This window comes from Arachis hypogaea, chromosome 5, assembly GCF_003086295.3.
Source record: "Arachis hypogaea cultivar Tifrunner chromosome 5, arahy.Tifrunner.gnm2.J5K5, whole genome shotgun sequence".
NCBI classification, from domain to species: Eukaryota; Viridiplantae; Streptophyta; class Magnoliopsida; order Fabales; family Fabaceae; genus Arachis; species Arachis hypogaea.
The window spans coordinates 3,483,755-3,505,958 of NC_092040.1; the positions used below are offsets into that span (position 1 = coordinate 3,483,755).

The 22,204-nt window shown below is 28.5% G+C and overlaps 2 protein-coding genes across 3 annotated transcripts; both read left to right on the forward strand.

Moving 5' to 3' along the window:
- The first annotated feature begins 7,087 nt into the window (after window positions 1-7,087).
- Window positions 7,088-10,482, forward strand: LOC112800239 (uncharacterized). Its single transcript, XM_025842407.3, has 5 exons — window positions 7,088-7,389; window positions 8,069-8,186; window positions 8,761-8,860; window positions 9,468-9,554; window positions 10,184-10,482. The coding sequence occupies exons 1-5, from the start codon at window positions 7,329-7,331 to the stop codon at window positions 10,322-10,324; spliced, it is 507 nt and encodes a 168-aa protein (XP_025698192.1). The 5' UTR covers window positions 7,088-7,328; the 3' UTR covers window positions 10,325-10,482.
- A 4,681-nt stretch (window positions 10,483-15,163) lies between these two features.
- LOC112800241 (protein PIN-LIKES 7-like) lies at window positions 15,164-22,008 on the forward strand. 2 transcript variants are annotated; one of them, XM_025842408.3, is made up of 11 exons: window positions 15,164-15,529; window positions 18,805-18,999; window positions 19,077-19,156; window positions 19,253-19,377; window positions 19,563-19,684; window positions 19,842-20,063; window positions 20,201-20,314; window positions 20,585-20,685; window positions 20,778-20,830; window positions 20,923-21,108; window positions 21,549-22,008. In XM_025842408.3, the coding sequence occupies exons 2-11, from the start codon at window positions 18,862-18,864 to the stop codon at window positions 21,671-21,673; spliced, it is 1,266 nt and encodes a 421-aa protein (XP_025698193.1). In that variant the 5' UTR covers window positions 15,164-15,529; window positions 18,805-18,861; the 3' UTR covers window positions 21,674-22,008. The 2 variants fall into 2 exon arrangements, with proteins under 2 accessions (XP_025698193.1, XP_025698194.1); XM_025842409.3 differs by lacking the exon at window positions 15,164-15,529 and adding an exon at window positions 18,236-18,722.
- The last annotated feature ends 196 nt before the right edge of the window (window positions 22,009-22,204 follow it).

The following is a 22,204-nucleotide window of genomic DNA, read 5'->3' on the forward strand; positions in this document are numbered from 1 at the left end:
CTTAGTATCTCTGCTAACATTGACACAAGGCTTTGTAGCTTTCACTGCTGTAGCTTTTTTCTTCTCATGATCACCTTTTCTCTCTTTCCATCCACCTTTTTTTTCTATCACACTGCTCATCCTCACTTAAATCAGAAAAATCATAACCTAAAGATAGGGGCTTATATGGCTCATCTTATATAGATTCATACCCATCATCATCATTTGAACTACTCTTAATGATTGCATCATTGTCCAACCCAACATCCTCAACAACTACCTCCTCAATATCCTCATCACTATCAGATAATATCTCCTCCATCATTTTCAATATCGGATGGTCAAGATAAATGTAAAATTCATCCGTATCTTCATTCTGTATCTTATTCTTCTGCAGGATTCTAATTTCTTTATCTCCATTAATAGAGTGTAGACCAGATTTTAGGGTTGCAGATGTGGGATCATACCAATACATAGCTTTGTAGTTATGGTATCCCAACTCCAGAAAAAAGCTTCTTCAAGTCAAAGAAGCAAATGAGGTCAACGTCCATTGGGGGGAACCTTTTCACATTTTCACTAATGTAGACCAGGACACTGTTGTTATTTCAAACAAAGCTTTCACCATGATGAAACACAGAAACCATATTTTTGGACATCTAAATGCCAACAAACAATCCAAATGTCAACATCAGTACCACCTCTTATTTGTTTATTCACAAAACGAATGTATCAAGGGATTCTAACTAAATAAAGAGGTATAATACATTACTTATTTTATCCACTATCGCTAATCAGTATTCACTACAACTATCCATAACAATACATGTACACAAAATCAGAAATTCAAAATCACTTTCGACTATCCTTGATCAATGGGGTATGGAACCAACTGCTATCACGACCTCTGTCACAACCACTTTTACGATCAACCACTTTTACGATCAACCACAGCAATGACTATGAACAACATTGATGGGGATATGGAAGGGTTTCTTTGTAAAACCTAGCAGCGCTAACGAGGTATGGAGTAATTTCACCACACAATTGAATATGAGAAGACTTATGCATCGAATTGGTCCCCTAGTTAAAACGGTGCCATTTTATTATTCTGCCTTTTCTGGTGGGGACTTATTTATTTTCCACGAAACGAAGTCGTTTGCATAAGATCTAATACGACAACGCTTTGTCCAGCTTGGATGGAGACCAAATTGTCATGGAGGTGACATGTCGCACTTAACTGGACACGTCAGCCTGTTAACCTCCACGTCGGATTGTCACCGTTAGTCCTTACCAGGTCAAACTGACATGGGGACATATCTAGTGTATAACTAAAAACCTTAGAGTCAAAATCTTAGTTAAATTTCGTTGGGGATAAATCTATCCGATTGTAAATTTTTTGGAGATCTATTTGGGGTATTATTCTTTTAGGTGTATTCAAAAGTATTCATATCTTTTAAAAGTTGCAAGTACAAATATATAAACTTTTTTATTTAATAAACATAAAATAAAAAATGTATATTTTAAAAAAGTACAAGTATTTTTTCAAAAAATTTTACCAAATTAAATATTAATATTTGTGATTTAAGTATTTTACATTAACCATGCTGATTATTGTCCGCAAAAGTAACTTTAAGAGTAGTTATAATTAGGTAAAAATGCGTATATAATTATATTTATATAAAATTAATAATTAAAATCGTTAAATAATTTAATATATTTGATTAAATTATTATTTAATAAATTTTAATTATTAATGATCGATAATTGTAAGGGAATTGTCACCTTATAATTAATTTCGGTGTTAAGGAAGTGCCAACATAAATGATGCATGTATATGGGTCGGTTTATGGTGGCGGAAGAGGTGGAGTTTCAGTCCGATATAGTGGTCCAAACTCCAAAAGAATGATGGCGGATTGGGTATACCTACAAAGATGAAGATTAGGATTAGGATTAAAAATGTTGGTACCTTAGCTTGAACCAAAGTCATACCCACTTGTTTATAGTGTTTGTTCAAAATCCAGGAAAAATCTATAGTAAAACCGGTGCATATAGATATTTTTCAAAAAACTGGTTATATTGATGGTTATTTTTCAGGCACAGCACTACTAAGGTGGTGTTGGTAATAATCTTGTTCTTGTTTGTGAACATGGTCCATATTGAGAATGAAGTTGGTTGTTGGTGACATGGGAGACAATTCATCACATCTTGATCATGTTCATTATATATTCTCCTTATCATATCATAGTAGGAGAGGAGGTTCTTGAGTGCCCTGTGGTTTTGAACCGGTGGAGTGTGGGTCCATCACCACCTTCATTATTTGTGCACGTGGTTCATTATTATTAAAAATATTTAGTAACAAAAAATAATTTAAATTTATCTTATTTAATATTTATTAATTATTCTTAAAATTAATAAATGATGGTTTATTTTCTAATTACCTAGTATTAGGGGAGTAAGAGATTTATTTAAAGGTTAAGTATGATTTTAGTCTCTAAGGTAGGGACTGAAAATTTTTTTTATCTCTAACCTCTTTTTACTTATAAAATCATTCTTAAAGTTTAACTTAATTTTAAAATCGTCTTTTTTACCAAACTTTTAATTTTTATTACCAAATTATCTCTAACTAAAAAAATATAAAATAAAAAATAACACGTTAAGGGGAACTGGGAAAGGAAAAACGCGTTAAGGGGAAAGGGAAGGGGGTTTCACGGAAGAAGGAGTGTTCAGGAAAGAAGAGAGGGAAGGGAATCCGTTGCCAGCCTTCAAGAGTGTCGTCATCCCTCGTAATTTGCACTGCCGCAGTGCCTCCCTCGTGATTTGCAGTGTCACTGACCATCACAGTGCCCTCTTCGTTGCGATTTGCAGCCCACCACTGCCGCATTGCTATTCTCGTCGCAATTCGTGGCGTTGCCACCACTGCCGCAATCATTTCCACGCGATTTGCCACCACCACCGCAGCTCTCCTCCCCTCGCGATTCGCAGTTCACCACCGCAGCCCCTCCTCCCCCGCTACTGCCGCAATCCTTCTCCTCGCGATTCGCAAATCACCTGCTTTCCCTTGAGGTCCCTGCAGTGCTGTTTCCATTTTTTATTCTTTTTTTTTTAATTTTTTAAATTTAAAGGAAAGTGTGTTGCTTCTATTTATTTCATTACTGTTGTTGTTGTTGATACTTCTGGTTGCTTCTGTTTATTTTTTATTCTATTGTTGTTGTTAATTCTTCTAGTTGCTTCTGCTTCTGTTTCTTTTGTTGGAGAGGAAGACAAGACTCTGCTTTGTTGCCTTCTGGTTCTCAATGTGTATTGCCTTATTTATCTTCTGGCTGCCTTATTTATCCATTTTTATTATTCATGTGTATTGCTTCTACTTCTGCTTCTTGTCTTGTTTATCTGCTTCTGGTTGCTTCTGGTTCTGCTTCTGTGATGGTGAAAGCTTCTCTGATGGAGAAAAAGAAAAGGAAGAATAGAAAATGAGAATTTTGAGGAAGAAAGGAAAGAGTATTTTGGTCCACAATTTTAAAATTAAGTTAAATTTTAGTGACGAATTTGTAAGCAAAAAAAAAGTTAAGAACGAAAAAAATTTTCAGGTCCTACCTTAAAGACTAAAATCGTACTTGGGTGTAAATAGATTAGAATCTTTACAACTCATGGGATTCTAGAGATTTAGTCTCAAAATATAATAAATAACATTTATATTCAAAATATCTATTTGAGATATGACAATCAAATAATTTAACTATTTGAAATCTTTCTGGGTGAAACATCTAATATATAAGAGTAAAGTATGATTTTTTTCTTAAATATTTGGAGTAAGTCCTATTTGTATCTTTAACGTTTAAATCATCCTATTTGTATTTTTACCGTTTATAAAAGTTATTCAATGTTATTCTACCGTCAATTACATATCATGAGCTTTAGTTAGAGTTCTGGAAGTCTCTTCTTAAAAGAATACAAATGCCCAAGATAGAACCGATGATCCACTTCGAATAATAACTCATTATCAAAAGTTGAAACTAATCCGTGTAATATTTACATAATTTATTTTTTCGGGATATGATTAAATCTGAACACAAATAATGTGTATAATATTAAAATTAAACACATCCAAATAAGTCTTAATTGAGAATGAATATATCCAAGTGAGAATAATTAAAAAATATAATCTAATTTGTAAGTATAATTGATAATAGAATAACATTAAATCACTTTTATAAATATTAAAAATACAAATAAAATGATTTAAATGTTAAAATAAAATTTACCTCAAACATTTGGATAAAAACGATCCTTTATATTTGTTACAATCATGTTATATCTACACAAATACTAGGGTAAAAAACGTTATTAAGCCATGGGAGGAAACAATTTACGCAATTCAGCCAAAATGAATTCTGATACACCATTCCACCAAATATGACTTTTATATAATTCGAATCAATAAAATTCGAATTATATTTACACGTAATTTGAATTGAATCACATCGAATTACTCCCAAGCAATATTCGAACGTAGTTCGAATCAAATTGTATCGAATTCTGTATGCATGGTTCAAGTTATATTAACTCGAATTACTTGGAGCACGTGGCCTAGAGTAGTTCGAATCAAATTGATTCGAATTACTCACATTTCGAATCAAATAGCTAATTACACATTGTACAATAAGATACTAGAAAAAATACTATATAATATAAAAAATATATACTAAAAGAAGTATAAAATAAGATTATAGTAAATTAATTTTAGTATAAAATTATTAAATATAAATTAATTTTAACTCCTATTAGTACATTGAATTAAAAATAACATATAAAAATGTACTTGTATTTATTAAATTTTAATAACATATAAAAATTAATGACTTTTTAAATATTTTTTTTATAATAAGAGTACATTTTTATATACTTTAAATACTTTGTATAAAAATGTACTTGTATTTATCATACAAAAATAAAGTGTTGTGCCAATATAATAACATTATAACATTTTAAATTAATTTTTTTCTAGAATTTTAGATTAAAAGCAGCACATGAAAAAGCATTATTGGTGTTTTAAAGCTAACTTAATTAAAAAATTTTATAAATATAGTAGAGTAAAACGTCAATGATTTTATAATTCAAAAGACACAAATCTACAAAATTTTATAAAACGTCAATGATATTTTTTTAAAATTAATTTATAAAATTTTTTAGATTTGTGTCTTTTAAAAAGTAAAAAAAAATATAGTAGAGTAAAACTTATCTGAAACCAAATAACATAGTGTAACACACATCTTTGATCAATATTAAAAAAAATTAGCCTAATTATGTACATAAAATCCTAAAAAATACAGTTCTATCTTTTTTAATTAAGTTAGCTTTAAAATACCAATAATGTTTTTTCATGTGCTGCTTTTAATCTAAAATCCTAGAAAAAAATTGATTTAAAATGTTATAATGTTATTATATTGGGCTATTGGCACAACACTTTATTTTTGTATGATAAATACAAGTACTTTTTTATACAAAATATTTAAAGTATATAAAAATGTACTCTTATTATAAAAAAAAATATTTAAAAAGTCATTAATTTTTATATGTTATTAAAATTTAATAAATACAAGTACATTTTTATATGTTATTTTTAATTCAATGTACTAATAGGAGTTAAAATTAATTTATATTTAATAATTTTATACTAAAATTAATTTACTATAATCTTATTTTATACTTCTTTTAGTATATATTTTTTATATTATATAGTATTTTTTCTAGTATCTTATTGTACAATGTGTAATTAGCCATTTGATTCGAAATGTGAGTAATTCGAATCAATTTGATTCGAACTACCCTAGGCCACGTGCTCCAAGTAATTCGAGTTAATATAACTCGAACTATGCATACAGAATTCGATACAATTTGATTCGAACTACGTTCGAATATTGCTTGGGAGTAATTCGATGTGATTCAATTCGAATTACGTGTAAATATAATTCGAATTTTATTGATTCGAATTATATAAAAGTCATATTTGGTGAAATAGTGTATCAGAATTCATTTTAGCTGAATTGCGTAAATTGTTTCCTTCCATGGCTTAATAACGTTTTTTACCCCAAATACTAGGCCTAACACTTGCTTTATAATAAGCAAGTTGAGCCAGCTGTCATAATTGAATCAGTTAACTTGTAGTTATTGTAAGAAACTAGTTGATGATAGTAGTATAGGTAGTTAAGCAGTTAGAGTAGCCAAGCTTATGACAAGTTATATATATAAGTGTAACGTGTACTTGAAGTAAGGCCATGATTCTGAAATTAGAGTTCATATTCAGAAGATCCCAAAATTTTGCTCATGCAATCTCTCTTCTCTCACCATGCTTTCTCTGCCACCAAGAATAGAGTTTCAACATGAATCTGTCTAAAAAACTGAAAGGAGAGGAAATGCTAACACTATACATACTAAATAAGTAAATATGAATACTAATAACAATCTTTGATTAAATAACATTAAAAATATGTTAAGACTTAATATAATTTAGAATATGAGAATACGTTACTTCAAACCATGTCTATATGACTAAATATATGTGAAAAGAAAGAGTAAATTATCTTGTTTTTTCGCTTTTAATTTGTGAGTTATAGGATAAGAAAATTTTAATTTATTAGAATATAAAATTAATAAGATTAGGGTGGAAACTCAGGTGCAGTCGACTTCACGTGAAGTTGATACATGAGAGCCGTTAGATGATTTGACTGATTTAAATAAATTATCATCTAATGATTCTCAGATATCAACTTCACGGAAAATCGACTTCACCTGAGTTTTCACCCAATTTTAGTATTAATAAGTTTTAAATACTATAAAAAATAACAAATTTTGTTTTTTATAAATTATAATATACTACTAAACATAACATATAGAACTTTTTTTCTGAAGAAATATAATATGCATTGAAATAAAAGCTTACTTTAGTCCTTAAAATATAAATCTAAGTTATCTTAATTCCTAAAATTTAACATCTTTTAATTCAAGAAATTACAAACCATGAGTAATGTTTTATTAACTCTTTTTTTTTTTTTTTGTCAAATGCACAAGACAAGACAATGATTAATTAATTTACACAAAGGTTTTTGTTTTTGGGCCACTAGATTTGCAATGTTCCCCCAAAAAGGGTGTTTGTGAGGTTTGGTCAGAGCCCAAAAGAAGAGCGCTCGTTATTATCGAAAGCTTGAAACTTGGAACAGCAATATATATTCTTTCGATTTCTACAAGGAACTGACAAGTTGACAACTTCCACTCCCATTTACGTAGGTTTTTCAGTTTCGCTCTGAACCTGTTTGCTGAAAGTCCAGAAAGAAAGAAAGAAAGAAAGAAAGAAAATGGCTGTTCTATCAGGATCAGTGGCCATGGTTAAGATTCCAGAGATTCAATTTCTTTCAGGTTGTTTCGTTATTCATTGTTATCATCGTCATTGCCGTAATGGGCACCCCTCAAAACTGTTCCTTTTTTTTTTTTTTTTCTGAACTACGCATTAATGTTTCTCACACTGCAAATGTATCTTCCGTGTTGTTCTCTATATCAGTTTTGATCCTATTTCCTCTGCTTTTGGTATTGTTTTGTTTTTGTGATTCTCACTTTTCACATTTTTTTACTCTATTATTATGATTCCTGAATCCTGTTGATTTCTAAATCAAACAGAAAATGTGAGCAAAATTTAAAGGATCTTTTAATTGATTGTGACTTAGTTGTCTAGCTCCAACCAATGGATAGCTTAATCAGAATCAAAACGTTAGGTTGAAATTTGATTTTCCTTGAGACTTGAGAGAACGCGATTTTGTTGATGGCTAAAAAACTCAATGATCCACTACAATTGGTAAACAATGATTGGCATGTGACAAATTTGTAATGTCTTAGTGTGCTAGGTTTTGTTGAGAAGAATGAAAGTGGCTATGTATCTTGATCTGATTGTGTACGTTGTCATTTGGAGGAGAATGTTGATACTCACATGCTTTGTTTTAATTTGCATTTTGTCATTTGTCAACATGTTTTGAATTTAACATTAGCATTTAGCAAAGTTTCTGGAAGCTTGTTATTAACATTTAAAATGATTTAATTTCAGGTTCTTTATCAAAACCAATGGATAAATGCTTCTTGAAAATCAGCTCTAGTGAATGCTTTCCAGGTTCCTCTGTTAGGGCTAAAGCAACGCATAAGCTACCACTTGTAGTACGAGCAAGGTACGACTAAGACGTGACTTTACGGTGCACCATTATTTTTTCACATGGTTATTGTTAGATATAAAACTGTTAGTGTGCCTGCACCTAGTAGATTAAGCTTTTGGTCGAGTTGGTCTTTGACAATTGACAGGAGATTAGAACTTGTACGACATTTTTTGTTTTGAATTTGATCATTCTTACAAAAGTTGAAATTGAGACTTTCAACACAAGGTAAGAGATCGATACATGCACTGCCGATGCTTCAAGCCCAAAGGTGTCTTGCATAAGGGGACATGATATATATAAAAATTATTTATATTTCTTTCCTAACTGTTTAAGCTTTTGAGAGCGCTGTTTCTTGACCACTATTTTTGGTATATAAACCTAACATATAATTTGCCAAGTGCCAACTAGGCAACCGCAAATGTTGCAAACTAATGGCTATTCTTAGTTTGTTTTTTATTGTGTGTTGTGATCATTGCTACTGTGAGTCATTTTACATATCTAAAGTAATACAAGCATAAGATATCTTTCATAGGGGATACATTGGGATTGTGTTAACTTTATAGTGTTTTTAATTGCTGTGCTGGTACAGTGGAGATGGTGGAAGACAAAATAGTGGAAATATCTTTGTTGGTGGCTTTGTATTGGGAGGACTGGTTGTTGGAGCATTAGGCTGTCTATATGCACCTCAGGTATGTCCTTCGAACCTGTTTTGTTCATTTTTTAAACTATTTGTTTTCTCTTCTTGAGCCATTTCATGATTTCACAAGGTATTTTGTTTCTCAGCTTTTTATCATTTATAAGTTTCTCACTATAACTACCGAATAAAAAAAGAGTATCCCCATTATCCATATATATACATTCTGCTGAATTTAGTCAGGAAAAAGAATACACTGCAGTCCCTTTTACTTTAACCCAATTTATGTATTACTCAAATCAGATGTGATCCCAGCAACTTAACTATACCTGCATCAAATTCAGTGTGATTTCTTCGTTTTCTATCAGCACATTTATACCGAACTTGACTCTATTTATGTTGACTCCCTTCGGTGTCATAAAAACTGCTTCTATTTCTTTTTCACATTATTTTTCCACTTGTATATATACACACACACACACGAAAACACACTCCATTTACTTGATAGCAGTGGTCATATATATTTGTTTTTACATGAACCTTCTTTTATGAACTGCTGTTGAGCAGTATTTTATATGATGTTTTTAACTTAAAATGATTGTGTAATGAGTTTAGAGGCATATAAATATTTATCTTTGGCTTGCGTGTTATGAACTGTCCAGATAAGCAGGGCACTAGCTGCAGCTGACAGTACAGAAATCATGAAGAAACTTCCGAAATTTATGTACGATGAAGAAAAAGCTCTTGAGGTCAGGAATTAACCCTGCAATTATAATTCATTTGAACCATCTTCATCGAGTATTTTTCTTTTTCTAAACGTGTGCGAAACAGGAATAATACGAGTCTACAGACTATATAATATAACGAATTTACCTCCTACCCATTTACAATAAAACCATTACTGTCGAGAGATGTGTGGTTCATGAAAAGTTTTCACATTCTTGGGAATCTTATATTGTAAGATCATTCCGATATAAGATTTTTCGTGTAAAATTCCTAGGAATGTAAAAACATTCTTCTAACCACACGTTCTGTCAGTATTTCCCTGACAAAGTTTCAACAGAACTAAATTGCTGAAAAATACTAGAATTTTGGTAGTTCCCATGGCATATACTAGTTGAGCAACATAGGTGGTAAAGAAATGACTCTTGAGATTAAGCTTTATGTTATAATGCTAACTCTTAACTAACTCTGGCACATGCCATTAATTGATAATGACTTGTAAAGAGAATTTCTTTTACTAGTGGAGCAGAAGTTGTTCTTTGAATTTAGGACTTCTGATCTTTTTTACTAAAATTTTGAGTGGTCTATTTTCATGAATGGTGTACATATAAGTACTGTATTTTAATTTTGTTGTTATCCACTGTGATAAAAACAGAGGACCCGCAAGGTGCTGTCGGAGAAAATAGCCGAGCTGAATTCTGCCATTGATGGTGTTTCTGCACAGTTGAGGTCAGATGAACCCACGGAAACAGACGGCTACGTCGCAAGGTCAGAGGAAGTCGAATCATCTGTATAATGGATGAATTATTAGTGATTAGACCATATATTATTAGATTTAATCACAAACTATCGTATTCTTTTAATGATCTCGAAACTTTATCATCAAGTACTGGATTTTAATGTTTTATTAGTGAATTTTGCTTATCATAATCAAGTAATCAACTATTTCTTTTCCCTCTGGTTGAATAACTTTGCACCACCAATAAAGCATGGTTCTTGCTGAACTTAGGTTGAATGGCACAACTAAGAACATTAAAATGATGACTCCATATTACATTTGCATTATTGAATCCCTTCAGGTACATGTTGTGTAGGATCTGAAGTTGATCCTACATAGTATGTTCCAAACATAAGGTTGGGATTCATGCATAGGTGTTGAATTTCCCACAAGGTGATTCAACATCAATTCAGTTTTCATGGTTGGTTTGGTGCATAATTTTAAATTTTTAATGTCAATGTGATTTAAATCTTGAATTGATATTTGTGGGGGAGTCTCATTTAACTTTTTTTTGGTGGTAACAATGGAATATAGTGTTTTTTTCTTGTGTGTGTGTAGATTTATGTGTAATTTTACATTTCATCAAGTATATTTATAACATTTTTATTGTAAGTTTTGTAACTTCTATTTTACCCCAACCAAAGATATCATTGGATTTGGTAGTTGAATCAGAATATCAATATAAAAAAAATGTTTTATAACATACAACATAGTACTCTATATGCTAATGAGTAATAGCTCAAATAGCATAGTCTTTCCATACTCAATTAAGAGGTTGCGGGTTCGAGTCTCCTATCTTTGGTAAAAAAAACATAGTACTCTATATGAGCTGCCTACAGTGGGACCCTTGTTGTTTTGTTTATATGCGGCGAAACAATTATTTGCAGTGAAAAAAATAAAAGAAAAACTCAACCAATTATTGTGGCAAAACATTTTAACTTCTTAGCCAAGACATGAAAGTGACCTTTTCTTTTCGGCTCATTTTTAAACGCTCCTTACTAAGTATGGAGTGCTGCTACCCTGTAAATTCGTTAAATCTAAACTCTTCATTTGTTATATTTTATTTGTTATATTGGAATGAAGTTCAAAATAAAAAAATAGTATATAAATATTAAAAACAATATGTCTGTAAAAAAAAATTATTGAACTTTAGAATTAAAATAAATAATACATAAAAAATAAGTTAAAAATTCATATACTAAATCTAGAAAAAAATTTAAATAATATTAAAATTTAAATAAATTTTTTTTTGTGTAAAATAAAATTATAATATTGAATATAAACACAATGATAAAAAATTGTGTTATATATATATTTTATGTATATAATATTAAAATTTAAATAAATTTTGTTTTATGTGAAATAAAATTATAATATTAAATATAAACACAATGATAAAATTTTTTGTGTTATATATATATATATATATATATATATATAATTTTATTTTGTGAAAAACAAAATTAAAACATTAAATATGAATAGAATAATAAAAAATTTTGTATTATATTAATTTAATTAAAAAAACCATATATATAACATAAAAAACAAACAAACATATAATAATTTTATTTTGTGCGAAGCAAAAATTCATATAATTTTTTATTAACAATTTTTTTTATTGAAATATGTCATTTTACTATATTTATAATATATTATTTGGAATAATTATATTATTTTAGTTAATATATATTATTTAAAAAATATTTAAAATTTATTATTTTGTATTAAGAATATTATTAAAAATATATTGTTAGTTTTTTTAAAATAATACTTTTTTTTCTTTGGTTCAAATACTATGACAATAAATTTTTTTTTACGTAACTGTGTCTACTCAATAAATATTATATTCATATATTTTTATATAGTATGTAAATAAATAATTAATGTTTAAAAAAGTTAATAAAAAAAAGAAATATTCTTTTTTTTTACTAACTTTTAGATGAATATAAAGACTATGTCATTTGAATTATAACTCATTGACAAAGAAAGAAATATTCTTAATTATATTTAAATAGAATAATTATTTATTAGGCTCATTCTTATACAAATAAAAAAATTTCTTAGTTTTATATCTGTAATATTTTATACCAATTAGCTTCAAAATTTAATTATTTTTTGAATAAATTAATAAAAAATAATACAAATAATTGTTTAAATAAAATTATATTTTAATTTTTCATTCTATTAAGTACAAGTTGAGGATAATCTGAAATAAAAGATAATGAATTTGTTATAACTGTCATGTATTTTGTGTTTTGACTGCGTCATCATTTGAGAATCATGGCGCCTTCATGGAGACCGGTTCTCAGTTTGGAGTTAGCCAACTAGCAGCAGCGACAGACAACGTCTTCCTTTTCTATGACAGAAATTTTTTCGGCTTTGAAGGTCTATTTATAGTAGAGGTGGAATGGAGTGGGTTTAAGAGCATCAAAATCTGTGGCTAGACAAAACAATAGTAAAAACACCTACTAGTAAACAAAACAGTGAAAATGCTTGAAGACATCACATCAACAATAACAAAGTAATGGAGGAATTGGATTAAATTTTTCTGGGTATTTTTTTGTGTAAAGATAGTCCTCTATTAAACGAGCGAATTAGTTCTTTTTTGTTAGTGTCGGTTTGTTTATTCACCCCCTAACAAAAAAAAAATAATAACAATAATAAATAAATTTAATTTACCTAATCACTTTTGATAGTAGGTTAACTTTTAAAGAGTGCTGCACTCCCTATTTTACCTGGAGTGCACTAGCTTTAGCCAGTTAATATATATTTGTGAATTTAATTTTTGTATATTGTCAGTATAAAATTTTTTTATATAGATATTAATAATATACTATTATATTAATAAAAGTAATTAATTTTTAAATGTATTATTTAAAAAATATCTAAATATATAAATCTGATTTATACTGGTAATATAATAAAACTAAATTTTATATTTATTTAAGTGTTAATATTTAAATAGCTTAAAATAAAAATTACTTAAACCAGAAATTGAGATAGAGGATTACAAGATGCAACAAATAAAATAATTTCTTGTCGTAAATTAGATAGTGTTTGTTTTCAAATATTATAATTAAAATTTAATATTGTGTTAGTAGCTAAATATTAGAATTAAAATTTCAGTTCTAAAGCACATTATTTTAGTTCTTTTAACATTTTTAGAAATTAAAAACACAAATAATTTAAATTTATAGAGACAAAAATTGAAATTTAATAATAATTTTTTTAATAAATATCTTTATTTTATTTTTATATTTATCTTAAATTAAATAAGATACCAAGTTTATATTAAATATAATATAAATATTTAATTTATTCTTAATTTTTTAATTTTTATCTTTCAATATCTGTTTTTCAATTTCAATCATCTTTTTAAATGCAATCTTAGTATTTGTTTGGGTGTCATTAAGTTGATAAAAAAGATTTTTTTTCAATGAAAAAAAGATTTTTTTTATCTTCTAGCATATTTAGTAAATTTTTAGTAATAAAAATAAAAATATTAAAAAATAAAAAATATCTTTTTTGAAAAGTTACAATTTATATCTTTTTTTAAAGGTTTTTTTAAAAAATATATATTTTTCACATAATAAATAAATAATATTTTTAAATAATTATACTCAAATATAATTAATAAATAAAAAAATTATTTTGTATAAATTATCCAAACATAAAATTATTTTTATTTTTTTATAAAATAAAAATTAAAAAAAACTTAATTTAAAAAAAAACCTCACCTAAACAAACCTTTAAACAATAGTTATTAGCTCAATTTCTATAGGATAAAGAAAGAAAGTGTAGTCAAATATTGTCGTTGATATGATTGAACGTTAAAGTGAGTTGTGTAATTTGCAATGTTGAACTAGTGCATGCAAAGTATATAGGTAGTTATATAGTAAGAATTGATTGATGAGAAAGAAAAGTTGTCCACGATTCTATATCAATGAATCATGAACGAAGGATCTTCCAGCTTGGATTTCAGTAATCCTTGGCGGCACACAAATTTTACGCATAAAATTTGATTATTAATATAATGTTGCACGTTGTTAATACTACTACTTCTTCTGTCACTGCTGACGTGACTACTTTCCATAATTCCATCCACATCTCATGCATAATAATAATAATAATAATAATAATAATAATAATAATAGAAAAACAAAAAAATAAAGTATATTTTTTATTTTCAAAATTCGTTAAAATTTTAAAAATATTTTTAAATTTTATTTTGTTTTAATTTTATTTTAAAAAAATTTTATTTGTATCGAATATATTTTTGATAATTAATTTTTAAAAGAATTAAGATAAATTTAATAATAATTTTACAAAATAATTTTTAATATAAACAAATTAAATATAAGTATTATTTATTATTGTGAGATTGATCTTAAATTTTTTAAAAATTATATTTAATGAAAATAAAAAATTTTAAAAATAAAATTAAAATAAAATAAATAAATATTTTTAAAATGTTTAATAAATTTTAGAAATAAAAAATATGTTATTCTAAACAAAATTAATTAACATCTTAATTATTATTTTTTAGTTGTCTATAAAATTTTCCAACTCAATAGACCAAAACTAATTTATCACATATCTAAATTCTATTTAAGTAAAATTTGTCGCAAATTAATAAATCGCTGTATATATAAGATAATATTTAAACTCATACTTATTTAACGGACAATTGAAATAATAAACTGATGGCTCGACCAACTCAATATTAGGTATTGGCTAACCACACATCCAGGAATATAGGAGCTTGCATGGGAAAGCGTGTATCTGACTGAATGAAAGTTGCCACCGTGTGGGTGAGTAGATTATACATATCCATAACCACAACCCCTTCAAAATTGGAGCGTGCAATCTCAAAAGTTTGGTGTACATTAAAAAAAAAAAAGATGTTTTATTATACATATTCATAAAAATATTTGTATTATTTTCAAATTTAAATTAAAAATCTTTTGGTGTGTTGTGTTCATGTGATGGCCGGTAACGCGTGGTTGGTTGGTCAAAATTGAATCAAACCACAGTGTCATATAACAACTTGTTAGCCTTATTATATATTCTTTCGATTTCGATTTCCATAATCTCAATTTGCTCTCTTTCTCTAATCTCTCTATTTATATAATACAAGACCAGGTTTATTCTAAGCAAATACGTGCATTGAAGCTCAAGATTTCTTCTTCAACCGCGTTTCATATACCCTTTGATTCCCAGGTTTCATACTTCTCTTTCGATTCAGCTTCGTTATTATTGCATCTTTCAAGTGTTTAATTATTTTTTTCTTGGACAATTTACAAAGAATAATGAATTAGATACTAATTATCTTTTAATTTGAACCTAGTCAAACTAATTGGCATGATTATGGTGAAAACTCAGATGCAGTCAATTTTTCACGAAATTGATAATTGAGAATCGTTAAATGATTTGAATGATTATTTTAGATTATTTTAGCATTTATATCAATAATTAAATTTATTTTATAATTAAAAAGTATACAAAAAGTGAATTTTTAATATATTTATCAAAACATAAAAAAAACTTTCTTTTTTCATTTTGTCATTAGAGATTGTGCTACAGGGAATGCGCATGAATGTACATAATATAAATAATTGAAGATTGTATATACTTTTCCTTATTCCAGTAAGCTGAGAATATGCGACTATATGTTAAGTAATTAATAATTTTTAGTTTTAGAATTCAAAAAATAATCGAATATGTGAATTAGCTGTAACCAGTTAAGTCAATCAAAGTTTAATTGGATCTGTGACCTCCACATTGTCCTTTTTAAAATTAAACTTTTAATTATAATCAAACTTCCAGGTTGTTTTTTCTTTTCCGTATCTTTTTAATTCGTATTAATATTTTGGCCAGTTGCCCAATTGTACCTAATTTTGTGCTAATATCTGTTGATCTTATCTTTTAAGTATTTCTTAAATTCCATAATATATGTTACTTTAAACTGACAAATCAAAATAAATTGTTTTAAAAAATAAAAAATAATTTATACATTATATAAACCTTTTTTTTGTTTTTGTGTTTTTGTTTTGTTCAAACACTAAAATAAAATAACATTATTCTATGTTTAACATGACAAATCAGAGTTAGTATTTAGTATTAAAGAATCCAAAATCAATATATAGGGTAAAAAATTAGATCTCAAAAATTAATATGAAAAATTTTAAATTTAAAAAACTAAATAACCACTCTACGAATTTGTTGTGGTGCACATGAAGACTTGCATTGTTAGTTTGACATTGAAAAAAAAATGTAGAGCTTTGAGATGTTTATTTAAGGTTAATTAATATATGATCGATGGTGTGAGAAAAACGTGGCGGCAAGGACATGAACATTATTGTATTTGTCGGTTTAACAGCCACCACCATAAGTCAAATATACTCAATCTCCTCTTATATAAATATAATAATATAGACCTATTATCTTATTGTAATTTTATATATACATAAGCTATACGTGATCAATAAATAATTCAAACAAAGATTTCATTATTCATATTTTAATTTTTATGTAAACCGTTTTCAGGTTGCAAATAGATAACTATTAAATAAATTTATTATCTAAAATTTAATTTTAAATGTTATATTTTATATTCAAATAAGATAAGGCAAATCATTGTATTAAATCATGGGGAGGAAATATTTATACAAATTAGTTAAAGTAAAAATTGATTCATGAATTAACCAATTTATATTTTTATGTAATTCATATTTTTATGTAATTTAAATCGGGATAATTCGAATTACATTCAAATAAAGTTTGAATTATGCTGTTTTGAACTACATAAAAATATAAACTAGTTAATTTATGAACCAATTTTTACTTTAATTGATTTGCGTAAATATTTTTTCCCCATGACTTAATACAGTTATTTACCCAATAAGATACATAGATATTCATTTATGTGCTAAGTACACCAACATACAATTAGACTTATTATGAGATGCTTAAAAAATCAGAATAATTATCTAACTAATAACATTACCAATATTCTAAGAACCGAGACTAAAAAGAGAAGGAAACAAATTAAAATTAAAGTCTTTAAGCCTCATCATCAAAATTGTTGGCGTTTACATATAAAACACATCAAACATAGGATTTTTTTTATATGATTGAGTGGAAAGAATAATTACTTAATTAGAATATCTAATAACCAAAATGAATTAGTCTTCTTATTGGGGGAGTCATCATTCATCAACTTCATTTAAACTAGTTACTACCTAGACAATAATAATTTCTCATCGTACCATGTTTTCCCATGTTGCTTTCAACCACTTGTTCATTCCAATTTTAAAAAATTAATTATAATAAGTGGCAAAAAGGACAAAACACATAGAATGAAATGGACCTTTCTATTTGGGGGAGGTAGCATCTAGTCACCTAGGATGTGATTTATAATGTGAACATTTTAATATTTTAATAATTTTATACACACAACACAATAATATAATAGCATTGTCTCCAACTAGGTTGAAATTTGAAAAATTCAAACCTACCAAAAAAAAAAAATTTCTTTGGACTCGTTGAGATTTAACCAATAAACTGTGAATACTAATTATATATTAATCTTAAAAATTTTATATTGATTTTTTAATCAATAATAAAAATAAACACATAAATGTGATAATGGTACTATTTGATAAGAGTCTTAATCCAATGTAATGAATTGTTATTTAAACTCTAGAGTATTGGTTGGGCCAATTTTTAGGCCAATACTCAAAATATTCAATAATATAATAAATTGCAATAGTGACTTTTATCTATTGATTGTTATATTGTAGCTGTTTCATTCCACTTTCCACATGCATGTGCAAGTGGCAAATTAAGATCATGTTAAGCTTAATTACGTAATGCTAGTTTATACTTGCAATTTAACAAGTTAATGTTTTGTAAGTGGTAATTAACAAAATAGTTAGTTATTCCAAGTTGGAAAGAAGTACACGGCTCTGTGACTAGCCGCAAATTCAATTAAATCAAAAGATAATAATTGTCTTAGTAAATATAAACGTCAAAATTCATGTGCAGTCGACTTCACGTGAAGTTGATACATGAGAATCGTTGGATAATTTAACTGATTTGACTAAATTTTCATCTAATAGATCTCAGATATCAATTTCACGTGAAGTCGACTACACCTGAGTTTTCATATTCTTTTATTGTATGACATAAACTGTAGCATGGGAGTTTTATCAACTTTGTTGTTTGCTTCTTTGTTCTGAGTTATGTCTCCATTTGTTGTTATTAGAATGATCCTTCCCTTATTATCTCTTTGCCTTAGTGTTTTTCTTCTTACCCATCTTCACTTCATTCTACTATAAAAAAAAAGGAGTCAAATTCATATTGCAATTGGTGGCCATCATGAATCACCATAATCTAATTAATTAGTCATAAGGTTTTTGTCCTTAATTGGTCACGCTTTTAATTATATATTTCCTGTGACATGTTTCTAACGTTGTGCCTCCCCTTCTTCTTAGAATTGAAGAATCTATATATATTGATTGGGACCAAAGAAAAGGAAGAGAAGAGAGAAAATGGGGTTCTTGGATCTGTTGGTGGTGGCTTCAATGCCAGTTCTTCAGGTTCTACTAATCAGTGGATTAGGAGCACTCATGGCAACTCAGTATTTTGATAATCTTCTTTCTCCAAACTTTAGGAAATCATTGAATAAGGTAATTAATATGCATTTAATTTGTTACAAATGCAAGGACAAATTTTGTAACATTTGTTTGACCATTTTTATATGCAGGTTGTGTTCCTTGTGTTCACTCCTTCACTTGTGTTTTCCAGTTTTGCCAAGAGTGTTACACTTGAAGATATGATATCATGGTATATATAATAAGCAAGATTTTACTTTTCTTGGAAGCTTTGCATTTTTATCACATTGCCATTTGTACCCTTTTCACTGGATTTAATTCTGTGCAGGTGGTTTATGCCTGTTAATGTTGGACTTACATTCTTAATTGGAGGCATCATAGGATGGATACTTGTGAAATTACTCAAGCCTAATCTCAAAGTAGAAGGCCTTATTATTGCTGCATGTTCATCAGGTACCATAACTTTGAATTATATCTAAACAATTAAAAACTTCATAGTTGAGAGTCGTTAAATGATTTGACAGGTTTGATTAAATTGTCATCTAACGCTTTCAACTATTAACTTCACATGAAGTTAACTGCACTTGAGTTTCTACCTTAAAAGATTTTGATTTCGAGTTTATGGTTCTTTTGATTAGGAAATATGGGAAACCTTCCTCTTGTGATTGTACCTGCTATCTGTAATGAGGGTGGAGGTCCATTTGGTGAAAAGGAAATTTGTCACAACAATGCACTCTCTTATGCATCTTTCTCTATGGCGGTATTTGATCTTTTTCTACACTCAAAACTATTTTCTTGAAGAGTTTGAAGTGCAAAATGGATCTGGTTTTGCATTTCAAGCACTTCCCCAGTTCCCCTTCACTCATTTTTGCTGCGAAAATCGAGATACTTAATGATTTTTTTTGTATTGATTATAGCTTGGTGGCATATTCATATGGACCTATACTTATAGGACCATAAGAAGCAGAGCAATGAAATTCAAGGCACTTGAGGCTGCTGATCTTATCATAAAGGTACCCAACAATGGTCTTGATTCCAATGCAGAAACTGCTCTTCTCAAGGGACACAACAATGAGAATGTAGCCGTAGAAGTGCCGCCGCCGCTGTCCGATTATGTTGGAGACTTTGAAAATCAAAATGTAAGAATTAATCCTATGAAGTTGATTAGTCCCACAATATGAAAGTGATCATCTGAAATTTTAGTACTTGCTTTAATAAACAATCATAATTTCCTAGATCATTTTTACTAGATTATAAAATGAGTCTGATTTTGCAGGTTGTAGACCATGATCATACTAGTGTGAAAGGAAAAGAATCATTTTGGCATAAAATGACAGAATTTCTGAGTGAACTTTTGGAAGAACTAATGTCACCTCCAGCAATAGCTACAGTGAGTTCCTCCTTTCTTTCCCTCTACTTATTTTTTCTTGTTTCATGTTTTTCGGCCGATTAGTATTATTTGAACATAGTCATGATCATATTTTGTGAAGACGTATCATCCATCCACTATCAGATGAGGTGCGAGCTTCACTTACATTATTGGAATGAACTCGTCCTTGTCTGATGGTGGATAGGAAAGATTTCGGCCCAAAATACAAACGAAAACTTTACTTAAATTGGTTACTGATAAAATTTTTCCCTCTTATGATTCCATAATCAGTTCGTTGGTTTCATCTTTGGTGCTGTTACATGGCTAAGGAACTTAATAATAGGAGACAATGCTCCATTTAGGGTGATCCAAGATTCTCTTCAATTGTTGGGGTATGTGCCTTAAATTTTCTCACAAAACCAAACATGTTGTCAAGTTTTACATGCCACATAGTAAACTGATTTTGAATTTAATGATCCTTCAGGAATGCGACAATTCCTTGCATCACTCTTTTGCTTGGTAGTAACCTCACTCAAGGTATACAAAAGAAACTAGAAGCCATGGAGAGATATCTTGAGCAACAAGAAAAACAAATTGTTTTGTTAACTTTTTCTCTTGAACTCATGCAGGGTTTAAATCAACAAGTGTGAAGCCATTGACCTTGTTCTGCATCATCATTGCCAGACTTTTCTTGCTTCCTGTTATTGGTTTGTTCATCGTCAAGGCGGCAGCGAATTTCGGCTTCCTCCCGGTGGATCCTTTGTTCCAGTACGTCCTAGTGATGCAATATGCCATGCCACCAGCAATGAATATCAGTAAGTGACTCATTCCATGAATTCTTTTAGTTGAAGTTTAACTTGTTCTTGCATTGCCCAAAATACTAACCAAAACACATCCAACAACTTAGGGTGCATTTGATTTGCGTTTTAAAAATAAAAAGAGGAGTGTTAGGAAGCCAGCAACTTTTGTGATTTGTAGCCATCAAATAGCCATCAATGATGATTTTAATGGTGTGAGATTTCATCCAATGACTCACTTTTCTTTGCTGGTTACATGCTGACCAGAATTTAATAAAGTTGCTGGCTCCCTAGACTTTTCCAAATAGAAATACAAACCAAACATATTACATATCCTAATGCTTGAAAGTAACAAAGTCATTCCTGACTACTCTTCAAAAAACAAGAGACATATAAATTTATGATTTTCAAATCTAAGAGTTACTTGTTGGTAACAGTATTAGATGATATTTATGCAGGTACCATGGCTCAGTTGTTTGATGTAGGAAACGAAGAGTGTTCAGTTATCCTACTGTGGACATATGGTGCTGCAGCCATAGCACTCACAGCTTGGTCAACATTTCTTTTGTGGGTCTTGGCTTAATTGGTCAAATGAAGGAACAAGAAATGTTATCAATATTCTTTTCAGTGCAATTTTGGCATTCTTTGCTTCACTCAAATTCATCTTTGGAGGAGTAGCCATTTCAATTGTGTAGCTTATGTATAATTCTTTTAATTCTACCCATGTCTTTTTAGGTGAAAAAAAAAAACAAAGAAGATTAATTTTTTAGGGAAAAAAAGGTAGGGGAAAATCCATGTATTTTCATTATAGTGTCATTTAATTCACTTTAGGTTCTTCGTATGTATATAATATAATTAAATTATATATATTTTTTTGTAGAATAAACGATTGCTTAATTCCAAACAAGTTTCTCTTAATTCATTGCCAAGTTTATCTATTGTTAATACGATTAATTTCTCGTTGAATTATGTTTCATGTCTAAGATAGAACTCTTAACACTTGATTCAAAAAATGACTTTCTTTGTTTGCTCAATCAGATTTTTTCAAAAAATAACTCTTAACTCTTAAATTATATATATTTTTCACTTATTAAATTTAATAACAAAATTTTGT

What these genes read in the sequence shown, in the direction of transcription:
- LOC112800239 (XM_025842407.3), top strand. Translation starts at nt 7,329, where the DNA reads ATGGCTGTTCTATCAGGATCAGTGGCCATGGTTAAGATTCCAGAGATT. An exon ending in CCACTTGTAGTACGAGCAAG is followed by an intron (nt 8,187 to 8,760) that starts GTACGACTAAGA and finishes GTGCTGGTACAG; the next exon opens with TGGAGATGGTGGAAGACAAA. An exon ending in ATGAAGAAAAAGCTCTTGAG is followed by an intron (nt 9,555 to 10,183) that starts GTCAGGAATTAA and finishes TGATAAAAACAG; the next exon opens with AGGACCCGCAAGGTGCTGTC.
- LOC112800241 (XM_025842408.3), top strand. Translation starts at nt 18,862, where the DNA reads ATGGGGTTCTTGGATCTGTTGGTGGTGGCTTCAATGCCAGTTCTTCAG. An exon ending in ATGCATCTTTCTCTATGGCG is followed by an intron (nt 19,685 to 19,841) that starts GTATTTGATCTT and finishes TATTGATTATAG; the next exon opens with CTTGGTGGCATATTCATATG. An exon ending in GATTCTCTTCAATTGTTGGG is followed by an intron (nt 20,686 to 20,777) that starts GTATGTGCCTTA and finishes ATGATCCTTCAG; the next exon opens with GAATGCGACAATTCCTTGCA.